This window comes from Haemaphysalis longicornis, unplaced genomic scaffold (genome assembly GCF_048455015.1).
Source record: "Haemaphysalis longicornis isolate Haplotype H1 unplaced genomic scaffold, Haemaphysalis longicornis Haplotype H1 scaffold_6, whole genome shotgun sequence".
Classification (NCBI taxonomy): Eukaryota; Metazoa; Arthropoda; class Arachnida; order Ixodida; family Ixodidae; genus Haemaphysalis; species Haemaphysalis longicornis.
In genome coordinates, this window is record NW_027526407.1 from 200085956 (window position 1) to 200111101 (window position 25146).

A 25146-nucleotide genomic window follows, 5' to 3' on the forward strand; every position below is an offset into this window, starting at 1 on the left:
CTGTGTTTGAGTAAGAGCGCCTTGTGGCAAAGCCACCTTTATTGCCGCACGAAATGGCTGTATAACTCTTATTCTATTAACGCTGCCCCCCCAAGATGTATGAGCTTCAGGGTCAATTTCACGGAGGGGAACGGCTCCCAATTTTCAACGAACCAAACTTGTATTTTGTCTTTGTGGCCCCCTTTAACAAAACTCAAATCTTGGTCACCCTGCCAGAATCCAGGCTCTAGGAAAAGGCTGTGCAGGAAATCTAGTTGCAAGGGAAATGGAAAACCAACTGAATTGTAAACCTCTCTGGCAGAGAAAAGTGACTGTGCAGATCGCAAGCTCTAGTGGTGACCACGCAGAAAGACGAAGCAGCTCGAGTGGGCGGCCTGCATGATGAGGTCTCTCGCTTACTTGCCTGTCCAGAGCATAATGCGGGTGTGGTATGGGCGAGTTTGTGTTCCATGCTGTATGCTTGCTTGCACAAGAAGGCGAAGACACAGGAAAGGAGAGCACATGGCGCAAAGACCACAACTTGTGTCGTGTGTTCTCCCCTGTGCCTTTCTCTCTTTGTGCAAACGTGCATACAGCATGTCCAGAGCAGTTGTGAGTAGCTCTGAAGCACCTCCATGTTTTATTACCCCTGTAGAAGTTCTGGGGCGGTATTCCCGCGTTTTGTCCCTTTTGTGTCCCTTTCAAAAGTGTCCCTTTTGAGAGAGCCCTGATTGGCTAAAATTTCCCCGCATTTCCCCGAGGGGAAGAATGTGAAACTGCGAATGCACGAGTTGAATTTGCGCGGTTCGGTAATGTTCGCGAAAGAGAGATCACACACACACACACAAGTGCAAAGAAAGAAAGATGCATTTATTCACAGACACCTATTTGTGTTGTCGTTGTACTTGATTGCTAGAGCGGATCTCAGCTTTCACATTTCGTGTCAGTACTCCTTTAATTAAGCGGGTGCATTAGCCCTTCTCACGCCCGATTCCTGGCCAATCCCCCACGTGGGTATGTGCCATGTCAGCGGCCAGGCAGCGCGCGCCCATCTCTCCCCGTTGCCAAGGAAGACGAGGAGATTCCTGGCCAATCTCCCACGTGGGTATGTGCCATCTCCCCCGTTGCCAAGGAAGACGAGGAGCGCGCGCACCCGCAGCTGTTGCTATGTGGATGGACGGTGATCAACGGAATTCAGGGTCGCTTATAAAGTGCATTCGCACTTAAAAGCAAACACCCGGATGTGACGCCATGCAAGCACGGCAGAGCTATGAGCCGTGGCTACTCGGAGCAGACGATTTTTCGTCGCAGTTCACTCACGGAACAATAAACACATAGAAGGTACTCTGATACAGTTTCACTTCTTTAAAATGTGTTTGCAAGAACAGTTACGCTATTTGAATAAAAGGTCCACTGCTTAATTAACTGGAAGTACGTCACGATGAAAGGGACGCAAAAGGGACGTTTTCGAAAGGGACAGTTACGAGAATACCGCCCCTGGTGCAGGAGGAGTTTTAGGTAGGCCTTAATGATGACGATGATGTCATCATTGGTGCAGCAGGGATGATGGCACCATAGTTCCCACACCCTCCCCTCCTCACAGGTTGCCCAAAGGGCTGATCAACGTCCTCGTGGCCCCCACCAAGGGCACGGAGGATCTCCTGCGGGCGGAAGGCATCGCGCACGTGCACGTGGTGGCCAAGAGGGAGCGGTGCCGGGAGCTCCGTCGCGCCCTGGCGGACACCCTGGTGCCCTTCTCCGGCTACTGGGGCGTCGGCCGACCGCTGGCCGTCGTCCTGGAGGGGGCCGACCTGCACGGTGCTGCAGCCTCCATCGCCCAGTGCTTCGCCCTCAGCAACGGAAAGGTGTGGATGGGGAACGGGAAGGTGGGAAGGCTGTTCATTGTGGTATCACAATTGCGCTAAAAGGACAGGACGAACAGAAGAAGACACCACACAGCGCAGAGATTCAGCAATTCTGCGCTGGGTGGTGTGTCTTCTTCTGTTCGTCCTGTCTTTTTAGCGCAACCTTGTTTCCATCATGTCATACTAACTAGTCCGTGAAGAGTGCTTTGGTGTTCATTAACTGGGTGAACATAGCATGGGATTGCTGAATGTAGGAGGGAAGCTGAACTGCACGTTTGAGCAAGCAGAGCGTCCAAGGAAGTGTGGTCTACGCTAGCACCAACACTGAGATAAAGGAAATAATTGCTGAACCTCCCCAATCGGGGATTGTTGGGTAGATCTGTAAACTGCTGTGCTATACACTGAGTGCCTTTAAAGGGACCCTGCAACACTCTTTGTGCAGTGCAAGTAAACCTGCGCGACGTTTAGCTTACACTGCCAGGAATACCTCAGCCAAATATTACGCGTGCACGGGAAGCGGTAAGCACGCAAATCGCCATGAAACACAAGGAAAAAACAACCGCGCTATATTTAATTCTCCTCATTATGCGCTCCTGGCATGGCCTAAACGACGTCATTTGGCCCGTGGCTGTCCGATCGGCTGTCACTGCTCAACTTCACAGCTTATTTCTCACATTTCCTGCGACGATCTGCCGTCGTCAGTGCTGTGTACCAACCTCTTCTATGCCTGAACCTGTAGGCACAGTTTTGGCGTTTCTTTTGTGTTTTGAGTGCGTGCAGAGTTTGAGTGGCGAACTCAATACTCCCCTTTCAAAGAGACTAGTAGACAACAACCGTTTATTGCTTCAAAAACGCCCTACCAGCCTGAGCGCATGCTTTCGAGCAGGCAGCCATGCCTGCTTTTTTGTGGCACTAGACCGGAAAAAGGAGGAAACTCCTTGGCCTGTGATGTTTTAAAGGCAGCCGAAGAGAACGCCGCGAGGCGCCCCCCTCTCCGGGAGAGAGCGTGCAGCTTTCGTCGCGTTGTCCGCGGTCGAGTTGAGAGGAAACAATTATGCGCGATTTCTCATCACGCGTAGTTTCGGTGGTAGTGAACAGATTTTCATAATTGATGCAGGAGGAGATTGCTGGGGCAATAGACTTTACCGCAAAATACATTCCAAGTAGTCGATGGTAAGTGCTGCAGGATTCTTTTAAAGCTGGCTTCACAACAACATGCGAATGCACTGCTGAGAAAGCAACACATTCTTTTTCAGGACAATATAAGAGGTCTTCTGTGAAAGTGTGAAGGCTGCAGAGCCTTTTGTTACATCTTTTCATGAGACCGCATGTAGAGTAAAACCCTTGGATACAATCCCGGCTGATACGAATTTCGGTGTGATACGAATTCGTAATATTCCCTGGCTGAAATGCATTGCTTACAATACTAAAAACTCCGGCTGTTATGAACATGTTGCCACGCCGCTGCATCGCCAAGAGCCACCGGTTGCGAACCGTCCAAAGTGACCTAAGCGCGCGAGCTGCGCGAGGAGCCGGTGGAGAAAGCGTATCGGGGCGGGATCCATGTTTGCTGAGTCCAACCGGCTACGTCACGCGGCTGAGCGATTTCTCACTGGTCCCTTCGTCAAGAGGACCAGGCCATGCTCGGTGCGCCGAGAAGAGGAAGGTAGAGAGCGTCCTTGAGTCCGTGCGCTGACTTGTCCTGCGTGGGCTGAGGGCACCTCTGTGTCTATCCGTTGTCAAACTGTATTTGCTTCCGCTTTGTGCAACGATCAGACGCTTGTGCGCCATTTTGATTCATTGCAAAACATGTCGCGAAAGCGAAAGCCCCTATCATTTAATTAAGGAGAAGGTGAACATTCTTGACAAGGCGGATCGAAACCCAAAAAAGATGTGCACCGACCTCACCAAGGAGTTAGGTTTAGCTCCTTAGCTTTAGGTTTAGCTTAGGTTTAACTCCTTAGATTTAGGAGTTAGTTTAAGTTAGGTTTAGGCGAGGCATGGACTCGTCTACAAGTCTGTGAGTGGTGAAGGAAAAAAATGTGGACGAGGCCGTCGTGAACGACTGGACGGGGACCACGCTGCCTTCACTCATCGCTGGATACCAGCCACGTGACGTCATCCGTGCGGATGAAGCCGGGCTGTTCTACAATTTGCAGCCTGAGAAGAGCGTTTGTTTTAAGGGCAAAGCATGCCAAGATGGCCAAAAAAGTAAGCAGCGCACTACTGTTTTGTTTTGCCGCAATTCTGGCAGTTCACGAAAGATTCAGCTGACAGTTATTGGCTGGTACCTCTAGCCTCACGTCTTTAAAATGGCGGCCATTTTTTGCCTCGCATTTACAAGGCCAACCCCAAGGCCTGGATTGGACATCCGCCTTGCTCGCACAGTTCTTGACCTACCTTGACCAAAAAATTGGCTGCCAAAACAAAAATGTTTAATTGGGGATCAGCGCACCACCCACTTGAAACATGCCACCCTCTAAAACATTAAGCTCATCTTCTCGTCCCCGAATACGACGAGCCACCGACAACTGCTGGATGCAGGCGTCATCCGGAACGCGAAGCATCACTTCAAACCCGCCGCGGTGGCTCAGTGGCTAAGGCGTTGCGCTGCTGAGCACGAGGTCGCGGGTTCGATCCCCGGCCGCAGCGGCCGCTTTTCTGATGGATGCGAAAAGCAAAAACGCCCGTGTGTACGAGATTTCGGCGCACGATAAGATCCCCAGGTGGTCAAAATTAATCCGGAGCCCTCCACTACGGCGCCCCTCATCGCCTGCGTTGCGTCGGCACGTTAAACCCCAGAATCAATGAATCGAAGTATCACTTCAAGAGCCTCTTGGTGTGTCATCTCCTAGCAAAGCTGGAGCGTAAAGATTTGGAGCTCAACATCACCATCCGAGTTGCGATCCACTTCATCGCAGTGAGCTGGGATCGCGTCTTGCCGAGCACGATCGCTCACTGCTTTGTGAAGTGCGGGTTTGGCGGCCCACCTGAAGAGCAGACGCAAGAGCCAGCTCTTGAGATTGACGACTGTTGGAGCGCGCGGTTACTGCGTGCACAGAGCAAGACTTTGTCAGTGCCGACGACGGCCTCGCAACATGGGGTATGCGCACCGTGGAGGACATTGCGAAAGAGATGTCCGCACAGCCCAACACGAGCAGCTATGATGAAGACGACAGCGACTGTTGCACCAGTCACGGCGGGCGGCCCACGACAATTGAAACGCACCTGGCGCTCGACGTGCTAAGGCGTGTAGTGGCGGGTGAAAACGTTCACGAAGTCACTGGCCAACAATTTTAAGCCTTCCAGAAGTCGATCATCGACGATCTTGATGAAAAGAAAATGCAATCTGATATCGGTAGTTTTTTTCTCTCGCAAGTAAATCTTCTTACCCTGATATGAGAAATTTTTTCTCCCCCAAATAAAATTGCTTATCTCCCATTTTGTGTATGTTTTGATGATACGAATTTCAGATGATACGAATAGTTCGCACAGCCCCGTGAAATTCGTATGACCGAGATTTTACTGTACTCGGTGCGGAGGACCAGGGAGAAAACCGTGCAGAGAAGGCGAACTCGTGGAGTGTGTTGGATGCGTTTGACACAATTCAGCCATTCTTAGCTGCGCACCACTAGCAACGAAGCACTTCTTGTAGTGTAATAACTGAGCTCTGAACGTACTGCAAGGTAAGGCTCGCAAAGTGTTGCAACCCACTTTCGGAAATAAATTTTCAGTTTGCGAGCGATTTTTCGGCCGTTCACATTTCATTCTCGTGGCAGCGAAATTCCCTCAAAAGCAAATGTTTTGGCTTTCCCCGGCGGATTCGTTATTGCGGGGTTCGGCTGTAGCACTCTTGCGTGTCGTCTTTTTGTTGTCGCGGTGTGCTTTGGGGCTCAGCTGTGCCAGGTAAGAACAAAGCCCGGGGCATCGAAGTGACCACTCTGAACCATTTGGGCTGCCCTCTACCAGGAACACAGGGGGGGGAAGAGAGAGAGAGAGAGAGAGTCCCTGTCAGCCATTCCCTCACCCAACCCCTCCTCACTTTTCGGAACGCAGGGCGAGTCGTGCGGTGTGCAGGTCTTCGTGCAGGAGTGCGTCTACACGAAGTTCCTCCCGCTGCTGAGGAAGGAGGTCCACCGTCTCCGCATTGGACAGGCCAACGACCGCACCCAGGACATGGCCGTCGTGTTCTCACACGACCTTGAGGAACAGCCGCGCCCGCACAAGATGCCCTACACCGAGCTACCCGACGCTGAGGTAAAGGCATAGCTGCGGGCTGATGGGGGAGCTTTGTACCTTTCGCGACGGTAACCTTGCCCGCGCTAAATGGGGCACAGTAAGGAAGATACACGAAGGCCCCGTGCTGACTGAAACCGATTTTAATTCTTGAAAGGGCACTGACAAAAATTTTGCATCTTGGTTTTTTTGTTGCGATGAGTAGCTAATTACCTCCTTATCATGTGTGCAAGTCTCATTTGCTTGAGCACGCAACGTTTGTTTAATTAAAGATGTTTTTAATGTGGCCAGTCGCAGTTTCGGTTTCAGCAGGTGCCGCGAAAGGCTGGATTTGGTTATAAGCAAAGTTGCCCCCGCGACTGTCGGACGGATATCACAGGGCAGAACTGCTGTAGCACTGTCGATTTTGTGTTGACCACAGTTTCTGCTAATGCGCCTACGTACTGATCTCGTCAGCCACTTAATTTAAAGGTGACCGTGGGCGTGATGCTGGCACCACGAGTGCAAATTGCTGTCGTGACTAGAGAACGACGCGTGACGCTCGAGACAGTGAGTTGAGACGTGCGCTGGGAGCTGCCGGCCGGTCTACCTACAGGTCTGCCTACAGATGTGTTAGGCTTGACACTGCGGCGGATATTCGATTGCCACTCTCGTAAGCGGTGCAGATGACGATTTTTAATGTAATTTGACATCGCATCATGAATTCCTTTCTCGTATGCGGTGCCTTGTTTAAGACTTCAGTCCCATTTTGTGGAGCGGTAACAAGTTATTGCTCGAGCTAACAGCGCCACTTCGCTGCCATGGTCGCCACCGGCACAGCGACCGTGTGGCTCACTCAGTGTGCTTTTCATGTCCCTGGCCCGTTTTTGCACCCAGTGTGGCGAGAAACGGCGGCAGTGCGGAAGTGGCCAGCACAAAGTTGTCACGTGTTTGGATGTTTATTTACTCAACATCCAGGGAATGTCGATTGTCCGAGGTCCTCCACTAGCTGCTCAGTTGCATTTCGCGCACTTTAAAATTGATTTCAAAATATGTTCTAGGCTGTATTTGCCGGTGATATTTTGCAGAGGATGTATGTGTGTTCACACCAATCTATCTCCGAAGCTATGTCGCCTACAAAATTTTCTGTCAGTACCCCTTTAACGAGCCACATGTATACGCTTACTAGCAATCCCTTGATTGTCGCACATGAACCGATGCGTACACATTCCACATTCCAGCGTAACACACAATATGCAAGAACACTTCTATCGCAACAAACTGTCTCGTATTCGCTGCAGAAAAAGCGGGACAGCGCTTGCTACACTGTTTGGGGTCTGCATCATTGACCCTAGGAAATGGGCATAGTGTAAACAACAAAGGCTTTGGGCCCATAATTGTGGCTCTTTTTTTTTATTTTTATTTTCCCGATTTTCTCACATGTAAAATTTCTTAGCCGGTAACCAACTCGCCCAACTTAGTTAGTGCTTTAGTGAAATTCTTGTAGATCTCCCCCCCACCACCCTTTTGTGTCGTTCTGCTGCCAGACTCTACTTCAGTGACTCCGTAGTGTCTTTCTAATGTCCTTTCAAATTTATTGAATCTCTGCGTCACAGCTCCTCGATGTCGGCGGCCAGGAAGACGAGGCCCCGTACCCGCCGCAGCCAGCGATGTTTGCGGACGTCACGCCTTCGTCGCCGGTGGTGACCAACAATGTACGCCGGCATTCCTTTTACCTTTCCTCTCTGTATATCCCTTCCTTCTTTCAAAACATGGGTGTAGTCGCTGTAATTCCTAATTAAGAGGGCACATGGGTCTCTGAAAGCGAAGAATTGCCCCAAAAAAGCATTTCTTTGGCTACCAATTCTTATTTCGCTTGTGCAGTTTTTCCCTCTGAAAAGTTGGTGCCCGAACAAGAGCAGGTGCAGTCTACGCCCGTTACAATCAACCCTCTTGATCCAGAAAAACAAAAATCTCCCAAAGTATGCAGTATCTGAACAGGGAAGGTATATGAGTGTGAAGTGGGAACTTTGATCATTATTGCATAGAAGTGCTGCAGACATTTCATGCTTTCTACACGCCTGCAGCGTCTCTGCACAGCGTTCATGTGGGGTGAAAAGAATCACCTAACGCTGTTTTCAACGCTTAGCACTGGCACTTGGAAAAGGCCTAGCGCGTGCAGCCGACCAGCAAAGAAGCACACGCTAAGCTGAGCAGATACAGCGAGAACATAACTAGGCACAATTATTAACCAGCTATAAAACATCAGTCATGGCCATCAGAGTTTGCCTGGCCCTTTTCAAACCCTTAGTGAGGAGGCAGGTTTTCCCGAAACCATTCGTCAAACAAATCGGATCGCTGCCTGACGTTCCCCAAGGCAGCCTCCACATTTTTAATGATATTAGTCGGGTTGGTTCCTCCTTTTTCATTGAATGGAATGGGAACGATGCATGCGTGGGAATAATGAATGCCAAACTTCACTCAACCTAGTTCTTTATTACGGAAAAGAAAACTGTGTCTAAGGCATACCTGACCTGCAGGTGCACCACTGCGCATACTCGAAAGCGCTGTTCTTCAATCTCACCAGAGTCGCATTTTTTGGCAGCGGCCTTGTTCTTGGCGGTAGAGCGGACGGTCGGCTTAGACCGGCTTGTACTTCTGGCAATTTAGGCCTGTTTTTCTCCATGTTCGACAGCCTTAATTAGGCTTAATTTATCCGAGAGAGAAATCGGCTATCCTGCCGCTCATGCCACTGGCAATACAAAAAAAAAAAAAAAAAAGAATGGCCACTGGCATTGGCTTGGCTTGGCTAGGGTGGCTAGAATGGGGAGGTGTGAAGACCGGCCTCCAGAGGCTGGCGCCAAATCGCGTTCCTGGCGCACGGTGGCGCTGCCGGCAGGGGCGCCGTCGCGTTTTGTGGCGTCTGCATTCCGCCGGGCGGGAAAATGATTCGTTGCACTTAGTTCTTCCCCTTGAATTCCAGTGCTGACGAGTGTTTTTTTTAGCATTGCAGATTCTTACATAATTTACTGGAGTGAATCACTGGCCTCATTCCACGAACAACGTGTAGAACCGGCCACACGCAAGCTAGCCCGTGGGGACAACCTTGAATGTGTCGCGCACATTAGCCGCATATTTCCGATTGATTGATTGATTGTAGGGGGTTTAACCGACCGACGCAAGGCAGACGACGAGGCGCGCCGTAGTGGAGGGCTCTGGATTAATTTTGACCACCTGGGGATCTTTAGCGTGCGCCGAGATCTCGTACACACGGGCGTTTTTGCTTTTCGCCTCCATCAGAAAAGCGGCCGCCGCGGCCGGGAATCGAACCCGCGACCTTGTGCTCAGCAGCTCCACGGCTTAGCCACTGAACCACCGCGGCGAGTACATATTTGCGATTGTAACAGTACTTTAAGTGGGGAAGAAGTTAATTCAACGTATTAGAAATGCAGAGAAATTTTTTAAGAGTTCGAAACGGTGTCAGCTTGATACAAATTTATTGAAACAGCACACTGATTTCAAAGCATCACATTTTTTTTTTTTTTTTTTTACGAAACACAGGGTTTCACCCTCTTGACTTTAATTTGTCGAGAGTAACTTCCTTTCCGTCCACGATGTGCACGAAGTGTTTCATGATGAACCTGCAGAAGTATTAAAAAAGTCAACATAGCCTCTGTTATAAGAAAACTTCCTAGATTTAAAGCAATGACTTAACAATGCAACTGCTACAACTTACGAAGCAAACACGCGTCCAGCTTCCAGGTGAGCACACGCGTCAACTTATCCGGAAAGCTTAAACACGTCCGAACCTACCTTGCATCGAAATGTCTCTCGCAAACCGCAGAATTCTCTTGTAGCGCTTGTCAGCCCTTGGTATGGCATGTGCCCACTTCTCGAATTCATCTTCGCTTGCGCTGCTGAGCACGAGGTCGCGGGTTCGATTCCCGGCCGCGGCGGCCGCTTTTCTGATGGAGGCGAAAAGCAAAAACGCCCGTGTGTGAGAGATTTCGGTGCACGTTAAAGACACCCAGGTGGTCAAAACTAATCGAGCCCTCCACTACAGTGCGCGAAGATGAATCAATCAATTCATCTTCGCGGGCAGCCGTGCGGAAGAGTGAGTTTTTGTCCACACGACTCGCAGCTGCCGTCGCAACCTGGCACGAAACACCGCCTTTGCGTTTTCTTCTTCGCCGTTGACGGCATTGTTCAGAGCATGTCAAGGGCTAGCTAGCAACAGTCGCTCACACCACCTACTTTAAGCTATTAAGAAAACACAGCAAAAACTGAACTGTACTACACCAAAATGAGCTACCTAACACGGCGCCGCTGTGGCCTACGAGGCAGAAAGACTGACAGCCAGACGGAAGCGCCAAATTTGCCCCCAGTGGCAGGAACGCGCACCGGGGCCTTGTCGAGCAATGCTGGCGGCGTCATGCTCTTCACACCTCCCCAATCTAGCCACCCTAGCTTGGCTGCGCCAACAACCCGTTCTACACCGGCAATGTTCCCAGACATTTTAGTTTGCTCACCAAAATAAAAAAAAAAGCGTACCAGGGGCCGGCACTGCAGAATTCCGCTATTAAAATTCAGTCGAACAATTTTCAGCTAAAATTTAGTCTGTTGTAGCGGATAGTCCGCTATAGCCGGGGCCATTATGTGCGGAGCGGACTCCACTTATGGTACAGTGCCTAGAATATACCGGCTAGTGTGCTGACCGCGGACTTCCCGGACGCACCGCGAGCGATGAATGCCGCCGGCCGCCGCTTGGAGCGCTGTCAGGCGGGTGGGTGCCGTTGGGTGGGTGCGGGCCGCGCTGTGCAGCCTTCGCAACACCTGCAAGAGGGCTGGTGCGTTTTTGCTTTTGTTCAGCCATAATCTCTTTTATTGAGAAGTTTAGTGAGGAGGGTATGGTTCATCTATTCCGGACAGCAGCTATTATGACGGTAGCTGACTGCAAGTTTCATGGCTTGCTTTGAGCCCTCGGCTAGGGGTGGCATATTCAGCCGTTGTTGCTGGCCAGAAAACGTTTATAAAGTTGAGCACAACTTCAAGTTTCGAACACACATGTTCATTTATTCATACATTCATGTGAACAACGCAGAAAATAGATCGCACAACACTTGTTACCTTTTTTTAGCAAACGCAGGCACATGACTAGAATTACACAAACAGCAGCGCACGCAGTCGATCAAGATTTACTGGCAGCGGCACATTTTAAGAAACTTTTGCCATCGCCTTTTACCCTCGCGCTCATTGTTGAGGCCCTTGACAAAAAACCGAAATCTCAACAGAACAAAAAACCTTACAACAGTAGATAAAACTTCCTTTTCATGCTTTGGGCAGCCAAGTTGAGGGAACAACAGTGTCTGCAGCTCACTGGAAAATTCAAGCAAACTCGTCTCATGGAGCTTGTTCTTGCTAAAAAACGTGGTAAATGCATCTTCCATGGCCTATACAGCAGATGACAAGTTCTGGCTAGGAAACACGCTCCTTGTTCGAGCGGTAACCGCTTTTACACAGCGGGACAGAGCAAGTTTTCTCTTTGCACTGTCGCTTTGGCTTTGACATTTTTCTGCACGGTTACACGTAGGTGACAGGTGTCGGAAGACCACAATCAGGAACTCAATCCATGAGTTGACCAGGCGGTGAAATCGCGCACCCCGGATACACGCGCGCACAGATAACTTGTAGAAGCGCACACCATGGCTTGCATGAGCAGATACTTACACAATACGGTAAATGCTGCATCTCGGTGCATAAAAACACGCGCACAAGCAGCTTGACCACGCACACACATTGCGAACTTGAAGCATTGAAGCCGGCTTCTGTTCTCTATCTTGCATGTTCCATCTAGTCTGTGGACGGCCTTTCATTGCATGTATGCTGTGCCTCATACGCTCCATCTGCGTTTGCTTTTACGTGCAAATGGTGGACGTGTATATAGTTCATCCGGCCTTGCAGCAATACTTGCTGCCCAGTCTGACCCAACCTGGGGGGAATCAGCCAGTCGCCTTTTCCTGTCCTCTTCTTCATTCTTTTGCTTTCCTATCGTCTTTCCTAACCCTGTCCTGTCATCTTCTCTTCCTTATTTCTCCGTTTTTTCTCCAGGCGGCGAGGGTTAACCCTGTGCGAAGGCTTCACCCTAGACCCCGAGCATAGGGTTATAGTGGCGAGGTACAGTTAACGTGCGCTTCAAAGCCACGTTCCCTTGTTGGGCTCGGTGGTGGGCGACTGGCTTTGCCACCGAATTGACTCCATTTTCTATGGCTATCTTCTCAGCTCCCGCAAAACACCCTGATCGACCTCCTAAAAGGGGTCGCACCGAAGCACTCCGCACCCAACCACCTCAGGCAGCTTTCAGCAAATACCTTGTTGTACACTCGACCGACGAAAAACCTATCACCGACCTGTCAGTCTTCTTGATTGCCAAGTGTATTGAAAACATTGTTGGAAAAGACTACAATGCCAAAAAGATGCCCTCTGGAGACCTTCTTGTTGAAGTTATGCGAAAAAACCAAAGTGAGAACCTCCTGAAGCAAGAAAAAATTGCCAACTTGACTGTCACAGTTACGCCACACCGCACGCTAAACACTGTCCAAGGTGTTATCTCTGACAAAGAACTCCTCCATGAGACAGATGATGATCTCCTTGAGGGACTGCATGACCAAGGTGTTGTTGATGTCCGTAGAATTATTATGAGAAGAGATGGAGCAGAGATCAAGACCCGACACATCATCCTAACCTTTGCTAGCTCTACCCTGCCAGAGACAGTGAAGGCAGCTTTCCTTAGCTGTCGTGTACGCGCCTACATTCCAAACCCGAGGCGATGCTTTAAATGTCAACACTACGGTCATGGAACTCTAGCTTGCCGTGGCAAGCTCACCTGTGCGAAATGTGGCGAGAATGATCACTCTTCTGATGACTGCAAAAACACAATCATGAAATGTTCGAACTGCAGTGGCTCACACGCTGCATACTCACGATCTTGCCCATCTTTCAAGAAAGAAAAAGAGATCATTCAGATCAAAGTAACCGAAAATATCAGTTTCCCTGAAGCACGCCAAAAGCACAAGATGTTTTCGGCTGCATCCTATGCAGACGCCGCCCGCCGGGGGTTGGGGCGACGTTTGGTTAGTACTGCGACACAATGCAGCTTAGCTGATGTGTCGCTGTCGTTAACCCCCTCCGAGCAACCACCAGCTCCTGCCTCTACAGCAGAAGCCCTGGTGGCTCCTCCTCCTGCTGGGCTGCCGTCCACAGCCGAGCACCCCGCCACTACGTCTGCGGAGCCCGTGGAGAATGTGGTGACGGGTGCTGTTGGGACTGGTCCGGCCTCTTCCAGTCCAGCTCCATTGGCCCGCACGACACCCGAGGGCATTGAGAGCATGAACTCAGGGGGCCCCGCACCGCAGGTTCCAACCAAGAAGCCTGCGGCCACCTCAGGAACCAATCCGCGAGGTGGATGTCGGATGGACACCATGTCGGTGCCGCCTGATTTGTCAGACGAGGACATGGACACCTCGGCATCTAAACCTGCCAGGCAGGCGCAAAATGAGCGCCGCAGCACTTTTGGCCGTGGGGAAAAACCACCTCATCGTACAACAGGCCCTAAACAAGACTCACTGACATGAACCAAAATAGGCAACTTCTCAACTACATCTTTATTATCTTTAATCCATAATAGCTGTTGAAAACATAGTTCAATGGAACTGTAGGGGTCTCATAAAAAGCTTGGATGATGTATATGAACTCCTTTATAAACATCAATCCAGTATTGTTTGCCTTCAAGAGACACACCTGAATCCCAAGCAAAGTAGCTTTCTTAAACAATACACTGTCTTCAGGAAAGATAGAGATGCCTTTGCACATTCATCTGGTGGGGTTGCCATTGTGACGTGAAAATACATTCCATCCCAGTCCATTAGACTACTCACTAGCCTTGAGGCAGTTGCTGTCCGCGTGATCATTTTTGGTCGGCTGATTACAATAGGTTCCTTATACATTCCCCCAGATCATCAATTGTCTACTTCAGAATTTGAGTCATTGGTAAAAGAGCTTCCTGAACCATTTATCTTAGTTGGAGACCTAAATGCACACAACAAACTCTGGGGTTCTGGGCGAACTGACGCTCGCGGCCGCTTGATGGAACATTTCCTAGTATCATCTGGTGCATGTTTGTTCAACAAAAAACAGCCGACATATTATAACATTACGCACAACACGTACTCACACATAGACTTGGCAATCGGTTCTGCTGTTCTTTTTCCACTCGTTGAGTGGCAGGTGGAGAAAAACACGCTTGGAAGTTACCAGTTCCCAGTATTCCTGAGATGCCTAGACAGAGACCCTTACACTCCCACCTCAACTAAAAGGTTTAAAGAAACCGCTGCAGACTGGGAGAAATTTAAGCAGAAATCTCAACTCACATACAGTTCCATAGAATGGGTATTGATGAAGCTTGTAGCCTTGTCACGGCACATATCCTTGACGCTGCAGAGAACTTCATTCCCCAGACTTCTGGTAACACAAGTAACCTAAGGCGGCCCTGGTGGAATGAAGAGTGTCGACAAGCACGCCAGGCACAGAACAAGGCGTGGGGCATTCTTCGCAGGTACCCCACTGCGGACAACCTTGTAGCGTTCAAGCGCACGAAAGCCATGGGAAGGCGCATTCGCCATCAGGCCAAAAACAATAGCTGGAGGTCCTTCTTAACTTCAATAAATTCTTTCACTGATACAAGAAAGGTTTGGAACAGGATAAGAAAACTAAATGGACAAAGCACACATGGCTTACCCCTTGTTGACATCACTGGTGGCACCCTAGAGGACCAGGCAAACGCGTTGGCACAATACTTCGAACACGTCTCAAGCTCTTCACATTACACAAGCACATTTATACACTACAAAAAGTCAGCTGAGCGGAAGTCCATACGTGACCACAAGCAATCAAACGACTCCTATAACTCTCCATTCTCCCTTCACGAGCTCATGACTGCGTTGGCTGGTTGCAAGCCTTCTGCGCCAGGTGCAGATAACATTACGTACGGCATGATCAAACACCTTCATACAGACACAATCAATACTCTCCTGTTTTTATTTAACAGAATATGGTGTGCTGGGCACTTTCCTAAGGCATGGAAACAGGCTATTGTTGTGCCACTGCTGAAAGGGGGAAAGGATGCATCCTGTGTTTCAAGTTATCGTCCAATTGCCCTGACCAGCTGCTTGTGCAAGCTGTTCGAAAAAATGATCAACAGAAGGTTACTATACTTCCTGGAATATAATGGTATTCTGGACAGCTGCCAGGCAGGTTTTCGGTCGGGCAGATCAACAACAGACCAACTTGTCGCTTTTGAATCCTATGTGAAAAATGCCTTTGTTAACAAACAGTTTTGCATGTCCATATTCTTTGATCTAGAAAAAGCATATGACACTGCCTGGCGCTACGTCATCCTGCGAGACCTGAAATCTTCTGGAATTTGTGGGAATATGCTTAATGCCCTTGAAAGCTATTTGTCTGAACGAACATTCAGAGTGAGGGTCCGGGGATGCAGTATCCGCGCTGTATATGCAAGAAAATGGCGTTCCTCAGGGTGGAGTACTTAGTTGCACACTTTTTATAGCTAAGATGAACACACTTGGAAAAGCTCTGCCCCGTACCATTTTTTACTCCATTTACGTGGATGATGTTCATATCAGTTTCCGGTCCTGTAACCTGTCTGTCTGTGAACGGCAGTTACAACTTGCCACAAACAGGCTTGTAAAATGGGCCGACGAAAATGGCTTTAAGCTAAATTCTCAAAAGAGCACATGTGTCTTATTTTCCAAGAGGCGTGGTATTCACCCTGAGCCCACCGTCCAGCTCAGTGGAGTGGCTGTGCCTGTGAAGAAGGAACACAAGTTTTTAGGGATTGTGCTAGATGAAAAGCTGTCATTTATTCCACATATAAAGCTACTCAAAATAAAATGTATAAAGGCAATGAATATCCTAAAAGTCCTATCCCACCACTCCTACGGCGCAGATAAGATGTGCCTGCTGCGTCTCTACAACAGTTTAGTGAAGTCGCGGTTGGACTATGGGAGCGTAGTATACGGGTCAGCTTCAAAAACCGCTTTAAAAATGCTTGACCCTGTTCTGCACCTTGGGCTTCGCCTTTCGTCAGGAGCCTTCCGAACGAGTCCTGCACAAAGCCTATATGTGGAATGTGACCAGTGGGGCCTGGAAGACCAGCGCTTGTACACAGATCTACTGTAAGCCATGAAGGCAACATCCATAAAAAATCACCCTTCTTCGTTTATTGTCAATGACACCTCTGCCATGCACTCGTTTCTCAGTCGGCCCTCTATATCTATGCCTTTTTCGTTGAGAGTGAAAGTGCACGCTGAAGAGCTTGGGCTTTCTTTTAGCGAGACTTACAAAACTTCAATCACAGACCTTGTTGCTCCCTGGGAAATGTCCCCGATTTCTTGTGATTTATCTTTTAGAGCCATTAACAAAAGAACTGCACCAAGAGAACTCATCTTGCAGCACTTCCTACATCTACGACACAAATATCCCTACACAACGTTTTACACAGATGCCTCCAAGTCCACCCATTCTGTGTCATGCGCTGCACATGGCCCAAACTTTGCTATCACAAAGACAATGAACAAAAATACCAGTATTTTTACAGCTGAGGCACAGGGCATTTTAACCACTGTGGAACATATTACAGATACCAGAATACACAGTTCCATTATTTTTATAGACTCCCTGAGTGTAGTATTAGCTCTCCATTCAGGAAAACCAACAAGAAACATTATTTTAAACCGTCTTATCAAATCCATAATGTCTGCTTACGCTCTAAAATTGACTGTAGTAGTGTGCTGGGTACCTGGGCACAGCGGAATTTCGGGCAATGAAATTGCTGACCAGAATGCTGCTGTGGCGGCTCTCTGCAGTGTTGTAGATATCCCACATGTGCCCTACCTAGACATGAAACCACTAGTTCGGAGTATGCTTCGGAGGCGCTGGCAGGTACAGTGGGACACACAAATCAAAAGCAAACTACACATTATAAAACCACACATAGGGAAATACAACACAGAGAAACGGAACAGGTTCACAGAAATATCAATATGCAGATTAAGAATAGGTCACACACACGCTACACACTCATACCTTTTAAACGGAACCCCACCACCATCTTGTGAGAAATGCGGACGAAGACTTACAGTCCTCCATATATTGATTGAATGCTTGGCATACCATGACGCAAGGAAACGACACTTCCCAGAACTATACACCTTCACGATACCCTTACACCCATCCTTGTTTTTATCTGATCAACCCCCGATTAGAAGTGAACGCCTTTTAGCCTATCTCGCTGACATTGCATTTTTAGCACTCATCTCATACCATGTGTGACATCAGGGCCACCCAATGCAAATAGTGAGGGTGGTTCTCAGCGTTTTCATAACGTGCCAGGGACGTCACCGCCATCCCTGTTATGTTATGGCGCTCCCAGCACACATAAACATCGTCGCTGTTACCTCTCATCTTATTCATCTTCGCTTCTTAGAGTAAGGGCCCTTTACACCCATATATACACTCTTTTTATCAAGTACATCACAATCATCGCCACGGCATTTTAACAAATGTGGCAAAACAAACATTGTCTTGGCGCTCTTTGGCCTCAGACGCCCTTGCGCCAATAAAATATACATAGTAGTAGTAACATTCCGTCGGTTCACCTTCTCTGCACGTTTTCCGCCCTGGCCCTCGGCACCGAGTACGTCCGATCATGCAAGTGGAGCCCAGCTTCTTCTGTTTACGAACTTTGCCAGACAGAGTGGCACCTCGTTGCACCAATACTGTTTACAAAACTTAGTGAGCACCGCTTTCTAGACGTCCAGAAAGGTCACAGCTGTCACTGTTTTGTTTTGCGCACGTGCGCCATAAACTGGTGGGATCCTTGCTTTTCAAAATGGTTGAGTTAGTTGCAGGCGTTTCCAAACTCGTCGGCGCTATCTATCCTCCCTTGGGCCACTGACTTGGGAGATGATGGCTGCCTTACCTCGTAGCGATAAAAACCTCCACATTTTGGCTGGCGAAGGCATTTTACTGAGAGCAAACATGCTAATCGCCACACACAAACAACAAACGCACACGCTCTGTTCAGCGGTAGTGGGCTAGCGTAGCCCAAGCCAAAGCCGCGACTTGAGTCACCATGTGTCGCCCCCTGGTGGTGCCGCTGCGAGGCTGCCTCCACGGCCGCCGGCTGCACGGTCTTTTGTAAACAAATATGGCGGCGGTCATGCAAACGTGCTGTGGCTGAAGTTTATGCACTTTGAGTCCAAAAAAAATGCATTTGAGCACTTTTTGGATACAGTTACCCTCCAATGGGTAGGTAAAATTCCGACCAAACTTGCACCGAATTTCGTTAACGCGGGATCAGTTTCCAAAAACGTTTCGTTGCCGCGAGATATAAAATACATGGGCATCTATGGACGTTCACCGGGGATGCGAAAATATTTCGTTGCCGCGGGAATTTTGTACCAGCGGGATTTCGTTATTGCGGGTTTTGACTGTATTGCGTGAAATTACGAGTTGTGGATTCTCATTATTGCGAGGCAACATTGGGAGCAGCACTCCTCAATAGAATTCATGTCACGATACAATCCCGTGAAAGCCGGCTTCTGTTGTCTGTCTGGCATGTTCCATCTAGTCTGTAGACAGCCTTTCATTGCATGTTTGCTGTGTCTCATACGCTCCATCTGCGTTTGCTTTTACGTGCAAATGGTGGACGTGTACATAGTTCATCCTGCCTTGCAGCAACACTTGCTGAGATAATTTCAGCTGATACTCTTGCTGACAAAGCAGGAGATGAACAGCCTCAGCAAAAGACCAAGAAAAAAGAAAAACCTCTAAATGCAAACTATGAAATAAAAAATAAAGCTGGGGGAGCATTCATGAACCCATAGCGCCTATCTAAATGTGCATTAATGTTCTTGGGTATTGGGCAATAACAAATTTTTGCATTTTGTTGAAAAAGTTATAAATAATCCCAGTAGGGTATTGGGCAATAACAAATTTTTGCATTTTGTTGAAAAAGTTATAAATAATCCCAGATAAAACACAAGATGGGGCCCTTAAAAATGTGTTTTCTGGTCCTTGAAAGTCCTTGAAAACCCTTGAATTTTTGCTTTTGAAGCGTATACGAACCCTGCTTGATGTACCCAGAAGTATTGCAACAGGCTTTGAAGCCAAAGCTGGTCTTTGTGGGCTAACCATGTGGTGTTGATGGGACAGGGGAAAAAAATTACCATCGCTTCCTAAAGAAAGTGCGGAGAAGTGCAAAAGCTAGACGTGTGTCCAAGCTTTGCTGAGAGCGCATCCAATCGATTGTCAAGTATTGAAAGACACAAACGGCAAACGGAGGAAGAACCCGTGGAACCATTTTTCGCGCACTAATTAAACGCGTCTGCGAACAGTCTAGATGTATCCCGGTAGGTGGTTTATGAGATAAAGGTGTATTATTGTACTCCTTCATGATCGGTGCGTGTATTGTCTTATCTGGAACCATTTTCTTTTTGCAATGTTTAAAGGAGCCATGAAGAGAAAACAAAAGTTTGTTTTATTCGAAAGTATAGGTGTTTCATAGTACCCCAAGCGCTTTCCCGGAAGCAAATGATGCTTTATTCACTGAGAAATAAGGCAATTTAAGCCAAAATTTTAAATCTCCCGCTAAATTGCACATTTCACGACGTGAACAATGGCGTCATACGAGCCGGTCCATGAAACAGATACTTCGTATGTCGACTCCATATAGCACCCACACGCGGGAGTCAGACAGGAACCGGAACTCGTGCCGAAACCGAGACGGCGGCCATTTTAAAAATAATAGTAAAACCTAGTCCACCCGCAGCCCTAGTCATGGAATCGCCTGATCCGGAGAACAAAACTCTCGCCGAGGAGCTCGGGCTTGCATTTAACAACCTTACACCACTTGAACGCTCAATGCTTCTAAGTGCACGAGCGGCAAGAGTTGTGGGATACGCGGTGGACGGGAAAGCGACCATTCCGCGATAGCCACAACAGACGAACGCCCAGCCGTCGGCACCGCTGCCTCGTCAGCCCCGTCGCGACGGACGAATACGGACTGGTACGTATGTGCCGTATTTTTGTTAAGGTTAATAATAGTTCAATTTCAGTAGCAGTATCGCTTATGCCAGTTGGCCGGTATCGTGTATGGAAAGCTGTTCGCGCGAGCTCTCTGCTTCGACCAGAAAGATACGAGCGTCAATGCGCGGTGTTTACGGCATTTTTCCCCCCCAAGGTCAGAGCGCCTCGAACCCGAAAATTCGTCTGCGCGACGGCGAGTTGTCGAGCTCGACCGGGGGTAGTTTCATATGCATTGGCATACACGCTTGCGTGTTCGTTAGGAACTTCAACCGTTTACTCCACCGTTCTTTGTCATAAAAAGAATGTGCAGTATGTTTCACGGGCATTTAGCTCACTATGCAAACTGTAAGCCCTGCCTAACATGCGTTTGTTTTTGCCGGCCTCCGCCAATCGCCGAGCATTCTCGAGTGACATCATAGGTTCTGTTGCGGAAAATGAGCTGGTGGGTCGCATGGTCATTTCCTTTTTTCCCAATTATGTAGCTTATTTGAGAGAAGTTTGCATTATAAGTGGTGTCGTTATGGGTCTAACGAGGCAATCTTTCGAATGAACCAAACTTGTGTTTTCTCTTCATGGCTCCTTTAAGCAATTGCTTTGGCACACTGGAAGCCCGTTCTCTCCCACATGCGCTGTGTGTCCAGCGATCTTATCAGAGCTTTTCACCCGACCAACACCTCTTTGGGGCAATACATTAGTTTTTGGTAGCGAAGCCCTTTTGGGGCTGGGGCTGTTGGCGTCTGCTGTCGTCGTAATTGTCGTTCGTCTCACGTAGTCGCGCTACTAAAACACTGGGAAACTCGGTCACACCTCACGCTAGAGCGTAACGCGTGCTACAAAACACCGGGACACTCGTTTATGTCTCACTAGAGGGCTTCGTGCTTCAAAGACAAGAGACTTTCACAGCAATGCTGTATACCTCTACCACCCAGTGGTTTCATCTCCGTTGGCAAAAGCGCCAAGGCGCCAAGAATACGCTTAGTGCTTTCAGTGTACGGAAAATTTCCAAAACATTATTGTGCTATTTGGGTGTTTGCAAGAAAATGTCTTCTCCAAGTAGTGTGCCCCCCCCCCCCCCCCCCCCCCTCCTTCTTTATTGGACACAGGTGGGCCTTCCCTTGCTGCTGGTGACGCAGTTCCGCACGGCCAAGGAGTCGGTGTCTCTGGTGAACAGTGCTGTGCACCACTGCGAAGTGAGCCTGTGGACGGAGCGCACGGCCGCCGCCCTGGAGCTGGCCGCGGCTTACAAGGCCACCACGGTGTTCATCAACAGCCAGGGGCTGCGAGACGCCTCCGTCGAGTTCGGGTCACCCTCCGGCATCGTGGGAGGGGAGAGGGTGAGGGCCTCTCTCTACTGTCCAGGCCCTCTGCTCCGTCTGCTTTTTAAGTGCAGAGCACTTTAGGGGCTCGCCTTGTCGCCGTACCTCACTCGCTGGACCCAAGTAGAGCCACACGGCGTTCCGTCGTCGTGGTGTACACCAGAAGCTTCGAAAAGCAAGCGGTTTATTTAGTCATAAGCATTCGACACTCGTGAGCTGCTGCCGCTTGTCCTACATCTCCCCGTTGTTTAGTGCAAAGATAACTGTAGGCACATTTGAGGCAAAATGTGCGTAGTTGACCGGCAGCGCCCGCGTTCATTTAGTTGGGAACGCTCGTTGGGTTGGTTTTTACGATAGCAAGTGAAAAAAAGTGGAAGTGCAACCCCGGGACTTGTGGGAGGAAAAGCAAGCACAGAAAGAACAGGACTCCCGCGGGCGCATTTTCAGTCAGGGGGCGTGCGAGCACTGCGAAGGCGGGAAAATTTGAATGGCATGGGGTGGTAGCAGTGAGCAGATAATGGCACTACAGCCCATTATGGCGAATCACTGCTCTGCACTTCCGACAGCTTTCACATGGAGTGGAACGGCTTTCTTTTTTTTTTTTTTTTGCAGTTAACCGTCTCCCTAATCCTAAGTGTCAATTTTCACTGTCTATAACTGCACTGTAAAATAACGTACGCCTTTATTATCTGTAACTAGCACCCAAACACTAACCCTAACGTCCTAACACCTAAGCCTAACACCAATGGCAGTGTTAGCTGAGCCATTGCGCTGGTTTAGTGCGACAGATGATGGGGAAAACAAAAAAATATCACAAAAATGATAAGACGCCCGTCGATGTCCACAAAATTCTCAGTCATATACAGAAAGAAGTTATTCATAAAACTGTGTCCCGTTCTGTGCTCCAAAGAAAGAAACATCAAAAGAGCCTTGGTTGCATGCGGAGCCTGGAACCTGCCCAAGTCCCCAGAACAGCCCAAAACTCAAGTGCCACACCAAGCGGCCTGCACAAAGATAGCACAAGTTACTGCCTCTGCACAATGCACTTTGAATGCACACGTATGAAATGATGGAAGTCTTCTTGTGTGCAGCAAAGTGGCGAAGATACCTTTCTGTGTAATCCACATGCAAATGCAGTCAATGGACAGTGTCTACCTCACGTTTGCTTTTGAGCGGTGGCAGGCCACGTTGTAGTCTTCGACGCTCCAATCACATAGATGTGCGACTGCAGTCACTGAAACATTGCTATATCGATAGTCAATCAGTGGTACAGCTTCAGTTTCTAGATCCTAGCTTCCATACGATTGTCAGAGGTTGGCTATCCGTGGTCTCGACTAATGTGCTGCGCTCTCCCCATCGTCCCCCATATCCAGGGCCTGGCGGCGTTCATCAAGCCGGCCGAAGGACCAGCCCCAATCCAGCGCAGCTCATCCGACCTGAAACTGGAGGCGTTTGGGACCAAGACGGAAACGGTGACCCTGGGACCCTCTGGCATCAGCCCCGCATCAGAAGGGTGCGTGTGAATTGATTGATTGATTGATTGGTTGATTAGTTTGTGTGGTTTAAAGATAGATTGACTGATTGATTCGTTGGTTGGTTGCTTGCTTGGGAGATCAATTGACTGATTCATTCATTCATTGAATGATTGATTGATGGTTGTTGGTTGAGAGGTCAACTGACTAAAATGATTGATTGATTGATTAATTGGTTGGTTGAGAGATCAATTGATTGATTGATTGATTTATTGGTTGATTAGTTTGTTTGGTTTAAAGATAGATTGACTGATTGATTCGTTGGTTGCTTGGGAGATCAATTGACTGATTCATTCATTCATTGAATGATTGATTGATGGTTGTTGGTTGAGAGATCAACTGACTAAAATGATCGATTGATTGATTAATTGGTTGGTTGAGAGATCAATTGACTGATTGATTGATTGATTGATTGATTGATTGATTGATTTATTGGTTGATTAGTTTGTTTGGTTTAAAGATAGATTGACTGATTGATTCGTTGGTTGGTTGCTTGCTTGGGAGATCAATTGACTGATTCATTCATTCATTGAATGATTGATTGATGGTTGTTGGTTGAGAGATCAACTGACTAAAATGATCGATTGATTGATTAATTGGTTGGTTGAGAGATCAATTGACTGATACTGTGGATTGATTGACTGATTGATTGCTTGGTTGGTCGGTTGGTAAAGAGATCCGTTGACTCATTGATTAATTGGTCAATTGACTGGTGGATTGGTTGGTTGATTTATTTATAGTTGATCAATCAAATTGAATGATTAATTATTGTTGAATGACTGGTTGATCAATTGATTGAAGCGTCATTTACAACTTTAGCTACCACAGAGGCGAGGGCTTCAATTTAACGCCACTCTTTTTTTTAAGTGTTAAAAACATTTGCTGCAGTCAGGTGGAGGAAAATCTTTGTACTAGCATGTTTAACCACTTCAGCGTACAAAATGAATGAAAATGAATGGTTTCTGAATGCCTATCGCGGAATCTTGTGCATTGGCATTACTGTATGGACGTTGCTTGTTGAACATTAATGAAAACCCAAATTAACCTGAACATATGCATCCTGCCTCCTCCCCCGTAAATTTACGTCCCAGGAAATGTACTCAAATAAGCACTGCAACGGGCGTTGTGCTCAAATTTGGTTTTTCAAGCTGTGGCTGTAGTGGCAGAACATAAAAATGGTGTTTCATTTTGTTGCTTAAGGCTTCTTCTAATGTCCACACGCAAATTCCCCGCCCCTTTTTTTTGTTAAAAAATAAAAACGAGAAAAAATGTCACGTGTTTTTCCTTCTTTCTTTCTCACTACTTAGAATTACGCAGACTAGAGGCAGTGCGGAAGTGGAATCATAGAAATGCAGTGGATGCTAAAGCATCGAAACAGACGTGTAGCTCTGTATAAAAAAAAAAGGGGGGGGAAGTCATGAAGGTGGTGGGTGGCCTTTTCTGACTCCAGAAAGCCACTGTGGCAGCTCACACATTTCTCGACTGAACACAAGGCTGCACATGTTTCTGTTTTATTTTTTCAATTTATTTTTGCTCAGCTCCTCTGCACATGGTTTTAACTCTTTGTGCCTCTCTCTCCCTCTCTCTCTATCTCTCTGTTTCTTCAGCGGCGAGACGTGCACGTACAAGCTGTTCTACGGCGGCCAGCAGAAGCGGCCCCTGAGCGGCGTCTCCAACGCGTCCAACTCTATCGACAGACGCAAGATCGGCTACGTTCCGGAGGCCGGCCGCAAGGACGTCAGGGAAGCCGTGCAGGCGGCACTAGCCGGCTTCAAGACGTGAGTGGGCTTTTTAGGGCGCAGCTCTTATTGAGCGCTAGCTCGTTGGTGCGTCTGGCATTGACGCAACCGAATGAGCGATGTATTAACAGGGGGGAGGATGAAATAGCAAACGCAGAGCACAGAGGAGATTGAGTGAAGGTGATAATGAGGAGAGTGAGAGGGCGATACCAAAGGAAAAAAAGCACAGTAGAACCTCATTGATACGTTCCCTATTCATATAATTTCCTGGTTACTACGCTCTCAATTGTGAACGCTAATTCTGCCCCATAGTAGGTTTCTTCCCAGATAGTACGAA

The 25146-nt window shown here is 48.3% G+C and overlaps 1 protein-coding gene across 1 annotated transcript in view; it reads left to right on the forward strand.

Moving 5' to 3' along the window:
- Nucleotides 1-25146, forward strand: part of LOC144141304 (aldehyde dehydrogenase family 16 member A1-like) — a 77409-nt gene that overhangs the window by 26767 nt on the left and 25496 nt on the right. Inside the window, exons 5-10 of the mRNA XM_077672880.1 lie at nt 1583-1844; nt 5901-6101; nt 7676-7774; nt 21326-21556; nt 22912-23051; nt 24678-24848. Of these exons, the coding sequence (XP_077529006.1) occupies nt 1583-1844; nt 5901-6101; nt 7676-7774; nt 21326-21556; nt 22912-23051; nt 24678-24848 (1104 nt within the window). The remainder of the gene's footprint in view (nt 1-1582; nt 1845-5900; nt 6102-7675; nt 7775-21325; nt 21557-22911; nt 23052-24677; nt 24849-25146) is intronic.